At 32.8% G+C, this 12,876-nt stretch overlaps 1 protein-coding gene across 1 annotated transcript; it reads right to left on the bottom strand.

The window, feature by feature from the left end:
- Positions 1 to 266: 266 nt before the first annotated feature.
- Positions 267 to 12,539, bottom strand: LOC107437277 (solute carrier family 35 member G1-like). Its single transcript, XM_016049209.4, has 2 exons — positions 12,181 to 12,539; positions 267 to 1,556 (listed from the first exon to the last, which is right to left on the bottom strand). Exon 2 carries the CDS (start codon positions 1,516 to 1,518, stop codon positions 499 to 501), a length of 1,020 nt encoding a protein of 339 aa, XP_015904695.2. The 5' UTR covers positions 1,519 to 1,556; positions 12,181 to 12,539; the 3' UTR covers positions 267 to 498.
- Between the last annotated feature and the right edge of the window lie 337 nt (positions 12,540 to 12,876).

Below are 12,876 nucleotides of genomic sequence, written 5' to 3' on the forward strand. Positions count from 1 at the left end.
TTCCTTATTTTCAATTGGTTCAGTCATATTGAATATTTTCTCAGCTTAAATACAACAATAGCATTGAAATCACACAATCGCCCCACGTTGGGCTCCAGATAAAACTAGTATAGCTCAAAATTCAAAAAAAAAATATGTTCGTAATCATAAACAAGAAATAAAATGATCTTCTTAACTTTTTTCAAAGGTAGAGTCTGACGATTGTATGTCTGTTTTGATATTGCTATCATTGTCTCTAATATTTCAATTTAATAATATTCAATATCTCTATTTTTAATTTTTATTTATTAACCAGTTACAGCAATAACAAAAAACAACTAATATAACTTAAAAACAAATACACAACACACACTATATAAACTACTACTTAATTACTTGATTACTATTACACATCTGCCGCTGTTTTTCTGCATTCAACACTACACCTACATTTTTTTCTACTGCGCGCGCTATCTCTAATTCAATTAAAATTAATTCCAACACCAAGTTTCTCGAAATTTACTTCAATATCCATTTTAAGTGCTTCAATTTTGGGGAATCATTCGGTAGGCTGGACACCCAGTTCCTAATTCCAACCAAAATTATGGATACCATAACTAACAAAGCTCCTATGATGCTGAAAGTGTCTGGAATCATTTTAAACACAGCTGTCTGCCATATAAAGGACAATCCTATATCTGCCCCAGCCCTGACAGTGGAGACTGGGCCAGCAAATTCGCACTGGAAAGCTCTGGTCATCAATGCTTGAGATAAGTAACTAAATATTCCGAGGATAATTATGTACAGATTCTGCCATCCACACATATTCCACTTGAAATCACCAAAGATGGCAGTAACAGAAGCTAGTTCAATGATAGCTATGATACCTAAATTGGATACAACAGTTGCATGGTGGACTTCTTTCGTTTTTCTTAAGAGTATTATTTGAGCGGTATTAAGGAGGATTCCCGAGAAAGCAAATATAAGACCCTGTATGTATTCCTTTGAATGAACAATAGGTGAGCCAGAAAAGTAACTAGGTATTTTGGCAGTAAAAATTAAGCCAATTACAGTGAAGACCAGAGATATCGATTGGAATATTCCACATGGTTCTTTTAGGAAAATCCTCGCGGCCACGGTTACAAAGGCTGGGATGCTGAATAAAATCACATTCGCTTCTGCAAGTGGTAAGAGGCGAAAAGCATAATAACTGACCAATATATGTGTTGCCGAGCATATGCTTCTGATTATTAGTAGCACACGGAAATTGTTTGGCAAAAAGATTCCTTGGCGACATTTGATAACTTCTGGAATATTTAAAGTGAAAATTGCGATATGGCGATAAAGGCACAGTTGTCCAGGATCTAAATTATCGACGTATTTGACTACTACAGTTGTACAGGAGTACAATAATCCCGAAATCATTGCTAGCAGTAATCCTTTGAAAACCTCGGAGTTGTTTTTTTCAGTCGTTACTAAGGCTCTGATTTTTTGTTCTAAACTTGGTAGAGCAAAGGATTTACTGTTCCACCAGATCATTTTTGAAGATTCTTCCAAGCCTTTCTTCCTCAGATCATCTGTAAATAAAAAGACGTTTATTGTAATAAATTTTGAAGAACTCTTTGATGAAATGTTTTTGTATTTTTATCTAGTACAGGGGATCTACTAAACGCTGTATCCGTTTTCTTGCAACCAGTGGCGTAGCTTTAATGCATGTTCGGGGGGGGGGGTTAATCGGTTACCTCCTTCTAATATATAAGGGGGATTCTTTTCAAACATGAGAATTCGGACCAAATAATTTCTTCAAATTAAAATCTTCAAAATAATCTTAAAAAAATTTTTTTATACTTTTTTAGTTACATTTATTAATATCCTAATGACAGTAATGTAGTTTATTGACATTTGCTCGAGAAAAAAATAAAATAGAAATTCACCAAATCTTGAATGCCAGGAAAATGACATATTAGCTTCATAAGTTTAAAAAGCAGACATTTTAAGTTAATAGTAAGTAACTCAACTTAAGCCTTCATGTTAGATGAACCATAAATTGCTTAAATTAATTCTTTTTATCCACTGTAGAAAGAATTAAAAAAAATTTTTGTTGCAGATATGTACAGAATAAAATTGTGCATAATAATCAATCATTAAATAAATAAATAACTTTGATTACATCCAAGCATATTACAATCATACATAAACTTGGTATTAGGTTAATATTTGTTTTCCCTCCTTACAGTATTAGCAGTTAAAAACAATTTCTGGTAACACTTCAATATCCTGGCATTCATAAGCCAGGATAATGACAAATTCGCCTTTTTATGGCATATAACTTTACTTTAAATTAATATTTTGGCCTAAGACGTTTATATTCTGCGGAAAACAACAGAATTTCTTAAAATAAATCAGATAAATGCATGTAGTTAATGTTATAATTGATTTCAAGAATCCAGGAAAATGACAACGCAAAAACCTATTTACATTGAAAAAAAATTTGAAGTAGATTTTGAACCAGAAAATAGATTATTTATTCATGCAACAAGACGTGTTCATATAGGAGGGTATCTTATCAATCTATTAACATAAGATATTGATTGCTGGCTCTATCTATTTTGGTTATAAACCACTAAGTAAAAGTAGCCAGGAAAATGACAGATTTTCTTGGGACAAACAAATTATTGACCGAAAATTTCGTTTTAAATGAAGTTTTTGTAGATTTTACAAAATTTTACCTTTGCGTACATTATAGAAATGCTTACACCGGTTGAGATAAAAAAAATTAGATATTGAAAAATTTATGGGAGGTTTTGAAGCTAGTTATTATTGGAAACATTGTTTGTGACATACCAGAAACATGAAATCTTGAAGTTCAATTAAATTTTTTAACTATACAAAACAGTGAATGCTAGTGCAAAGTAAAGTCATTTTAAGATGCTAACAGCAACGCTATTTATTAAACTCTTTAAAAAAAGTTCTTTCAGTATATATATATATATATATATATATATATATATATATATATATATATATATATATATATATATATATATATATATATATATATATATATATATATATATATATATATATATATATATATATATATATATGAAGTTCTAAATGAAGAATAAAACAAAAATAAATTATAGACATATAAAATAAAAAAGGGGGGGCGGGGAAATAATAAGTAAAAAAATAACAAACAACAGTTTATTTAAAAAAAAAAAGAAGAAAAAAAAAAAAGATGAAATTTTATTTAAAAAAAACCGGACAAAAAACCGGAAAAAAAAAGATATAATCTTTTCTTCAGCCCAAACGATTATATCCGCATAACAGAGTGCTTTCTGATATTGTATCAATAAAGCCAATATCTATATCTATATCTAAAGCCAATATCATTTATCTATCTATCTATCTATATCTATATATATATATATATATATATATATAAAATAAGCAAACTTAACATTTAATAGAAATAAAAGGAATTAACAGTAGTATGATTGGTAAGAACTGCCTTCTCGCAGTGGTTGCCAAATCGGAAGTGTATGAGAAATTTGATTGTTCTATCGAAGAGAGTTAATTATAAATTCGGGACTTCCCCATCTGGACTCCCTGGCACCGTTCAATGATGAAGAGGATGATGAAATATTTCTCAGTATTACATGATGAAGAATGTTGTAATCTGCCGAGATATTACACCATGTGGCTGAAACTGCAGCTCCTACAGCTCGGCGATCCTGACAACAAAATGTCCTCATTTTCCATTGGAACAGCTTCTAGACACAGTTACAAATGGGGAAAAAACGAGAAAGCAAAGTATAAAAAATAAAAAACAATTTTTTAATTTACTGACCACGGTTTCATGTGGTCAGCTGAAGATGAAGTGTTGTTCGGTCCATCGTGATTCCCAACTTTCAATACTTCGTATCTATCATTCTTCTTCACTTTTGTGAATTGGTATGGACCGAAGAACTTTGGTTTTAATTTGACACCAGATCCGAACTGAGTTCTCTGGATTGCAACTAAGTCTCCTACTCGATATTCATTGGCTTTCTTCTTTCTTTTATTATACTGCCTGCGGTTCTCTTCTTGGATCTTCAAGATATTCTTTTTGGCATCTTCTCGAATATTCTCTCTATCTTGGATAAAGGATTCTATGTGTTCGTTCTGAAACATTTGCAGAATTTATAAGCCCTCTTTTGTTTTATTTTCACTCCTGTTAGAAGTTGGAAGGGTGTCCTCTGAGTGCTCCGAGGAGCTGTAGAATTAATGGTACGCTGTACTGCTGGAACAAATTTGTACCACTTAGTAGGATCTTTTATTGAAAGTTTTGCCAGTATAGGTATGAGGATCTAATGCATTATTTCCACTTGCCCATTACCACGAGGAATGCCTGTTGTTATTTTTAGATGTTCGAAACCTTATTTTTGGCAATAAGTCTCAAAATCTGATGAAGTAACCGCAGTACCTCTGTCAATAATTATTCGTGAAGGATTTCCAAAAATTATCTGTTGAGTTTTTAACTTATCTATTGCCTCTAGACTCGACGTAGATTTGGTTGAGTAGAACCAAACAAACTTGGTAAGGTTAATTAGGTACCCGATCCCCCCAGATATGGGTATGCGGGAAAAATTTTAAACTTGTCGCCGTGACAGTCTCCCGCACAGCCGGAAGTGGACAGAGAGTATCTGGCACACGCACTGGCCGAGGGGCCCGGCGAAGCCCCTCCGTGGCATTTATTTAAAAACAAGAAAAAAACCTAGTACTATTTTGGCAACAGCCCGGAGGTAATCGGGCAAAAAAAAACAAAAGTAACAAATTCACCTCTAGAATTAAACGTTTTACATGTATAATAGTTGTGATTATTCCGACTATTAACTAATAGGTGAAGTTAAACATCTAGATTGATGTCTACAATGAAATATATGATAAATTCAGGAAGAAAAAAAAAAGAGGAAAAAAAATTAAAGTTTATAAATTGGCCAACGGACCCTTATAAATATTTGAAATTTAATAAAATTAACGATATCTACTATGTAAGGCCTAGAATTTACCATGTGAGAGCTGTCAAAATATAATGGAATTTGTACAAGCTTCATGAAAAATATTTTTGATCAAACCTCATGACCGAAAACTGGTGGTTTAAAAACTTGAAGTTTAAAATACAGGAAAAATGGTAAAAAGATTATAAGGGACAATTGATAAATGAAGTTAAAGGCTAAAATTATACAATTGATCAAAAGGGTCTAAAAATTCAACATAAAAATTTGTAAAGAATCGAGTGTACTCTCAAAGTCGATATAATAAGACATAAAAAATTTTAGAAGATTAAAAATGAATATCGCACTTAAAGTAAAAACATCGAAATCACTAAAATGATTAAGAGAAGTACAGTTAAAATAACACAAAAGACTGACATAAAATAGTCAACATATAAAAAACAAATAAACATAAATAAGAAAAAGTTGTTAAAATTCATTGACTAAAAGACACGAGGTCAATAAAATAATAGTACAATGAAGGAACGTTAAAAATTTGTACAAAAAAAACATTAAAGCTTATAATAGGCAAGATAAAATCGAAACAATTAAAAATGCAAATAGAGTAAAAAGTGGTCTAAAACCGTATAAATACACCTTAAAAACTTGGGTCGTGGTCCATAATATAAAAATTACAAGCTGGTCCGGAAATGGAGATATTAATTAGTTGTTAAAAACTAGTGCCAGCAGATCCTCTAGATCGGTTTTGATGATGGTTTTGATTATTTCTCTACATCTATTGTTTGCAAAAATTTGTTGGTCATTTTAATCATTGAATAAATTTTGTCGGAGTGCTTGGAAATGATTGCAGAAATATGGTAGATGTTCAAGTGTATGTTTTTCGTTACAGTATTTACATTTATCGTCTTTGTTAAAAAATCTCTTTTGATAAGTACCAAACACTCCGTGCCCCGTCAAATATTGATTTAAATAAAAGTTTACTTGTAGTCTGGTAGTTGACGGAGTTTTAATGAATTTGTAGGTCTGCCGACCTTTACTCGATTCTCTCCATTTCCTTTCCCAGCTCGCCATGATAAGTTTTCTTATGTCTGTTTTAGTCATCTTAGGGGTCCTCAGACACCGGAGATCTTTAATGTCTGAGCCGATTGCGCTCTTTATGGCTCTATCTGCCTCCTCATTGCCCTGGATACCAACATGTGCTTTGAACCAATTTAATTCAATGCCCTCTCTCCATTTTCTTTTTGTTTGTTCGATGAGTCTGGAGGAAGGTTCTGGGTCTGCCAGGGCCTGGAGGGAAGAAAGCGAGTCTGAAAAAAATGGTAGCTTGCGTAATATTGTTTGTTATAGTCCAATCTAGTGCCGCCTCAATCACCATCAGCTCAGCAGTAAAAATATTGGTATTGTCTATGGAGACTTGATCTACTGCTATTCCGTCAATCTTAATGATGACTGCGTCCTGAAGGAACTTTTATTGTCTCTCTCCATTCTAGAGCCATCTGTAAGGATCTCCAAACCCTGATCTATTGGGCTGTTATATCCCCAAGTCAAGGCCCGATACGTAGAGGGGTGGACTAAGTCGGGGACATCAAATCTGGTGAAATCAAAATCTGGTGGTAAAACATCATAGACATCTTTGAGTCCCCAATCCCATTTTATGCGTTTAATTGTAACCTCCTCTATGATTTTAAATTGTATCCGGATGATTCCTGTCAGTATCTGGAGAGCTTCAGTACTTGTTGTTGAGTAAGTTTTAGTGATCGTCAGAAGTGGAATTCTCTGAAGTGAATTTAATTTCTCGTTTATTTTGACATTATTTTTATACCAGACACTGGCAGCATAAAAAATTAATCTCTCACTTGCTTGGAGATAAATCCTTTTGAGAATACGTGGTCTGAGGGCCCCATGTTGCCCTGGCGACGCGCCTGATTCCCAGATTGAATCTTGTTAATTTTTCTTTGACATCGTTCAAGTGGGGGATCCAGGTCAAGCCTGAATCAAGAGTGACACCCAGATATTTGAGAAGTTTAACGTTTTTAATATTATTCGTTTCATCTTCCTTAAATTTGATGCAGGGTAGTCTAGTAAGTTTCTTGTTGCTTTTTGGAAAAGTGATTTGTTGGGTTTTTCCCCTGCTGAATTTCAATTTATTTGTTTCCGCCCAGGCCAAAAGTTGGGTTAAAATATGTGTCACCAGAGCATCAAATCTATATAAAACTGGATCACTCACCGGAATTAAAATATCATCAGCAAAAGCGATGACAGTAAAATCATCAAGTATAAAATCATTAAAATTATTAAAATCAGTATTATTAAAATGCGTAAAAATGGAATTAATTAAAATTAACCATAAAATTGGTCCCAGGTAAGAGCCCTGAGGCACACCCAAGTTTATGTTTTTATCAATAATTTTAGACCCCTCTCTGTTAGTATAGATCGCGGAACGAGAGTTGAGAAAGTTAAATATGCAGCCGGTAATATTATCTGGTAAATTCAAAGTATTAATGGTGTTTTTCAAAATTTCCCAGTCTGCGTTGTTAAAAGCATTTTCAATATCCACAGCCACACCCAGAGTATGTTTTTTTTCCTTCTTTTTTTTCGATACATGGTATACTAGTTTCCTAATTGCCTCATCTGCACCCCTCCCGGCTCTGAAACCAAATTGGTTTGGATGTAACAAGTTTCTGGACTCTAGGTGATAAACTACTCTTTTGGTTAACAATTTGCCCAATATCTTTCCCCAGACCGAAAGAAGTGAGATAGGCCGATAAGAACTCGAAACGTGAGGGTTTTTATTCGGTTTTTGAATGAGAGTGACTCTGGCTATTTTCCAAGGTCTTGGAAAATATCTTAAATTTAAACATATGTTAAACAGCTTCAATAACCAATTTTCATTAACGTAAAAGATGTCTTTAAATATTTCGTTAGGTATGCCATCAGGACCTGGTGACTTCTCTGGTTTAAGTTTGTTAATAACGAGTCTCAGTTCATCAGCACTGAAATCTGGATCAGAAAGGCCATTGTTGTTTTGTAACACATTTTCACTTGGTACCTCAGGGAAGTGGTGGTGCATAATTTCCTCAATAGTGTTGTTATAACTATCTGTTTGTTGTCCGTTATTTACTATTGGAAAGTTTACTGATTGATGACCCAAAGAGCCCTTCGCAATTTTGTATGAAGCCCCGAAAGCTTTCTCAGAAGGAAGATTATTGATATATTGTTGAAGGTCGACCGCTTTTGCCTGTCTAATAGCTTTTTTATACCTAGCATAAGTTAATTTAAATTTGGCCCTATATTGCATTTTAGTATCCGGGTTGTTCTCCCTCTGAAACTTCCTTCTAAGGGTCCTGGTTAATTTCCTCATACTTCCCAAACCAGGAGCAATGCTTATGATAATTATAATTTGTTTTTCGGACCATGACCTTACCACATGCCATTTTATTATCATAATTAATTTTAGTGATGAAATTGTCAATATTTTTTCAGTACTGTCTAGATCCTCAACTCTGTTTTGTTCAACAATCTCGGCAATCTTAATTTTAAGGCTAAGCCAGTCAATTTGTTTGTACCTTATGTTATTTTGCGAATTGATATAACTATACTTCTTAAGCTTAATAGTTGCCATAATAAAGTCATGATCCGAACATGAGACCCCGTCATGGACTCTATAATCACCAATTTGTTCAAAATTTGCAGCAATGATATCTATCCAACTCTGTCCGAGGAGAGAGTTGTAAGTGGGAGGGGAATCGGGATTGTTAACAACATTTAAGTTATGCCTTTGTAATAAGTCCATGACGGCTTCTCCTCTGGCATCACTCCTGGGTCCTCAAGCCATTTATTTGGCATTTAGATCTCCGCATAGCACTATTTTTTTGTTCCCAGAGGCCACCAAGATTGATTCAAGATTTGTTAAAAAATTTAGAATACAATCACTTGGTGAGCAGTAAGCTGAAATAAATGTATAAGTGTCACTATTTCACCTGAAATCGATAACACAAATATGTCTGGTTGCACATACCAAGAAAATGCCCTGTACATCTGGGGGAACCACAATAGCTGCTCTAGGTCTGTCTCTATCATGTATGACGCTGAATCTGTTGGGAAAGCCAGTGATGATGTTGTCCTTATTAAAGTAAGGTTCATTTAAATTCGCTAGTTTAAGATTCTGCTCTATGAAATGTTCACAAAATTGAATATTTGCGATTCGACTATGATGCAAGTTAATGTGTCCCAAGTTAGTGTCATTTAGTGTGTTACAGTTCATAGTCTGTCCTTTTCATCTGTATTTTCAGTGCTCTGAGGTACTGTGTGCATTCCTTGTCAAACGGTCGATGCTCGACGTCCAATGCATGTTTAAGCTTTTCATTTGCATCATGACAGTGTTTGCAGAAATTTTCCTCTTCACACTCATTCTCCCTGTGCTCTGCTGAAGAACATCCCCTACATATTTTCGGGTTCTTGCAATCTCTCGCAACGTGACCAATTCCCGCACATCTATAGCACTGTCTAATTCCGAAAGTTTCTTCAAACTTATATCTCTTCTTGCCAATATTAATTTTTTCCTTATATTTAAGCAATCTGAAAGTATTAGGTTCAACCTCTATGATTCTATGTGATTTACCTTTCCTAGCCTTAAGTTTAGCCATTACCTTTATTTCTCCGTTTTCCATCTCCTAATTTTGCTTGGTTAAGTGATCCTGTACCTCCTCTGTAGTAAGCTCCTCGTCAACTCCAAGTAAGTTGATTCTCGGCCATTTCAATTTAGGTGGCTCGCAGGCACTCTCTATTTCTTTCTTCATTGCGTCCAGACCCTCTGCAGTATCTGTTTCTATAATTACTCCTCCTTCTCTGATGTTTGATACTCTCTTAATTCCCACTCTAATGTTTCCTGGATTTAAACATGACAGTAGGGCTGCTTTAGTAGTGGCCGAGTCTCCTCCACCATTCAATGGTCTGATAACTGCAACATGTTCCTTTGGGACTTGAGATTGGCCCGAGTGACCTCTTGTTAACACTTCGGCATATGATTTCCTGTTTCTATAATTACTTCGAGATTGGTCTTCTATTATCGGATCAAGTACTGTTTGGTTTACATTGCATACGTCATCTACTCTTGATCTTAATAAGGCTATTTTGGTGTCCTGCGATGCTATTAAACACATCAATTCGTTCAATGCTCCAATAAAAGTCTCTTTATCACTTTTTGTTAGATCCCGGTATATCACTGCATAAGTGAAAGCTTTATGTATGCGTTCCTATAAGACTAACACACGAATGATTACTTAACTTGACTTAAATTGGATCAAATAATGATAAATCTGAAATACTCGATACTTTCAGTTAGTTAATTTTTCAATTACTGAACAAAACTTTAAAGGTGCTATTTTGGTTCTCTCATTTTTCCATCTTTCCAGCCGTGTCTCTATAGTTAAGGTCTACTATACTGTTTATTGATAATAAATCAGTTATGGACTATAACTTAATAATGCACTCCGCCCTATTTCCGGCTGCCGATATGTTAACAAGATAGATACGCCATATATACGATTTCGACCAGATGACAGTTTTACGTAAACTGATCTTATAGAGCATAACCACTTTACTATATCCGGACACCTTTTTTAAAAACCTAGTTGAAGCCGTTCGAAAATTAAGAAAGCAGATACGGCCGTAATTGAACATGTTGCATACTAACTTTATTACAGAGCTTATAAAAATATGCATTGGTAATGACATAAATCTGCATTGGTGCATAATATTTGAATAAGTTTCACCATATGAAATTTTTTGAGGGAATCTTGGTGGGATTACGGAGAATAAATATTGGCATTTATTAATTAAAATAAGAATTTCATTATACCAAGAAAGATATTTTGATAACAAACCAATGCATTTGATAACCATCATTTAATTTGATTTATTTAATAAATATTTTGATTTTTTTTTGTTTTATCTGTAACAAAAAATTTTAATGGCAACTTTAAATGTGCTTTAAATGGTCACTTTAAATGCTAAATGGGTTTTGCCAACTTTAAATGGCCATAACAATAGCTTAAAAAAATGACTCAAATTTAATGCCTGTTTTCGAAATATTAAACTGATCGTCAAGAAACTAAAAATTTGGTAGTAAAATTTCTGTATGAATGTTTGAAAACTGCTTTATCTTAATTAATATTCTTAGAAGAGAGATCCTTCTCAGGAATTCTATTACAGCGATATTTTTGTTTTTTTAAAAAGTAAAAAAGTGAGTTTTCTCATGTTCTTATAGGAGTTTTGATATCAGTTTTTCATCTTTTTGAAGACGCCATAGAAATAAGCAATTTATGCTATGTCTATTTAATTCAGTATATCTTTTTAATTCAAATATTTATATAAGTCAGCATTTTCAAACGCATATCAAGTTTTGCTCACTTTTTTTAAACGCGCAACAAAAATGGCTCTCAATGATTTTTTTTTAAAAATAAAATAAATAAAATAGCACTTTTTTATAATTATTCAATTTGTTAATATTAACATGTTTTACCAATATTAAAACCTATATTTAGGTTAGCATCTTTTTTAATTATTCCACTTCATTTTTAATTACTTAATTATTAAAAAAAATGATCTTTTTTTCTTGAAATTGTGCATGGGTTATCTAGTGTATATTTTAAGAAAAATATTTTTTGAATTTGAAAAAATAATTAAGTGCGCGGATTGTTTTCAAAATGGAATTGCTTTGAAAAATAATGTGCACCAAAATAATTTTAAAAGTCTTATTTTCTTATTATTCTAAATTAACTTTTTTATCATTACGGCTCAGTGGTTGCGACACCGTACTACCATCGTGAAGATCACGGGTTCTATCCCAGGTCGCAGTTTGAACTCCACGCGATCGGTCAATATTGCTAACCACACTGCCACCATCATGCCGATGGTCACAAAATATTTGAAACCCCAACCTTTCTCCTAATAAGTTGTTGCATTATTTTTTACTTTTTAAGACTTTTATTTTGTTCTTCCCTTTTTTCCTAAGTTGAATCATATAAACAAAATTATTATTTAGACATAGAAGCGTTTAAGAAATAAATTATAAATTGCCATCTGGGTGAAAGGTTTCTTCAAAAAATTGCTCTACGAAATTGAAACTTTGCTTAAACTTTTTCGTTGAATAAAATTATAAATTATAATCACACAGTACTATAATTTGAATTTGACTCACCTTTAAACGTTTTCAACTTAAATAAGTTCTAAAACATTACAGGCTTAAAACATCTTTTTTTTTCGCTTTCAAAGCTTGAAAAAATGAACATTCATTTTAGAATGAAATGAAGCAGAATATAACATCATAACACTTTATAATGCGAGGAAAAGCAAATTACACCATAGCTACGTCATAATTTTATAACACATGCAACGCTGGAATCTTCAAATTCACTCGTAAAATTTCTTAGTGTCTTTCTTACGGTAAACTTGGTGTTATTGTTATTCCACTTGATTCGAATCTAGTTTAATTTTAAAATTGCGACACATGAAAATATGACTTGCATTTTTATGTTTTGAAGGTTTTATTTATCATGATTAAAATTGCTTGTTTGAAAATGATTGATATTGCTAATTTCTTGATATTATGGGAAGTATACATTTTTTAAGACTTATTTCTGTCATTGTCATCATTAAAGCGTGTTCAAGGAAATAACTGCTGACATCTATTGAATTCCTTTTAACTAAAATGAATTTGCAAAAAAAAAAAAAAAAAAAATGCATTATTTTATCGTATTAATTTTTGAAAATACAAATAATAAATTACTTGAAATAATATAGTAAGAGCTTTAACCTTCATAAATAATATTACTGGGGCCTCACTTGTAATCTTAATCTAAAAATTGCTAAAGAGCTAGTTTATTGAAACTATTAT

The sequence above is a fragment of the Parasteatoda tepidariorum genome, chromosome 2 (assembly GCF_982258835.1).
Source record: "Parasteatoda tepidariorum strain Cologne lab strain chromosome 2, Ptep-v5.0, whole genome shotgun sequence".
Taxonomy (NCBI): Eukaryota; Metazoa; Arthropoda; class Arachnida; order Araneae; family Theridiidae; genus Parasteatoda; species Parasteatoda tepidariorum.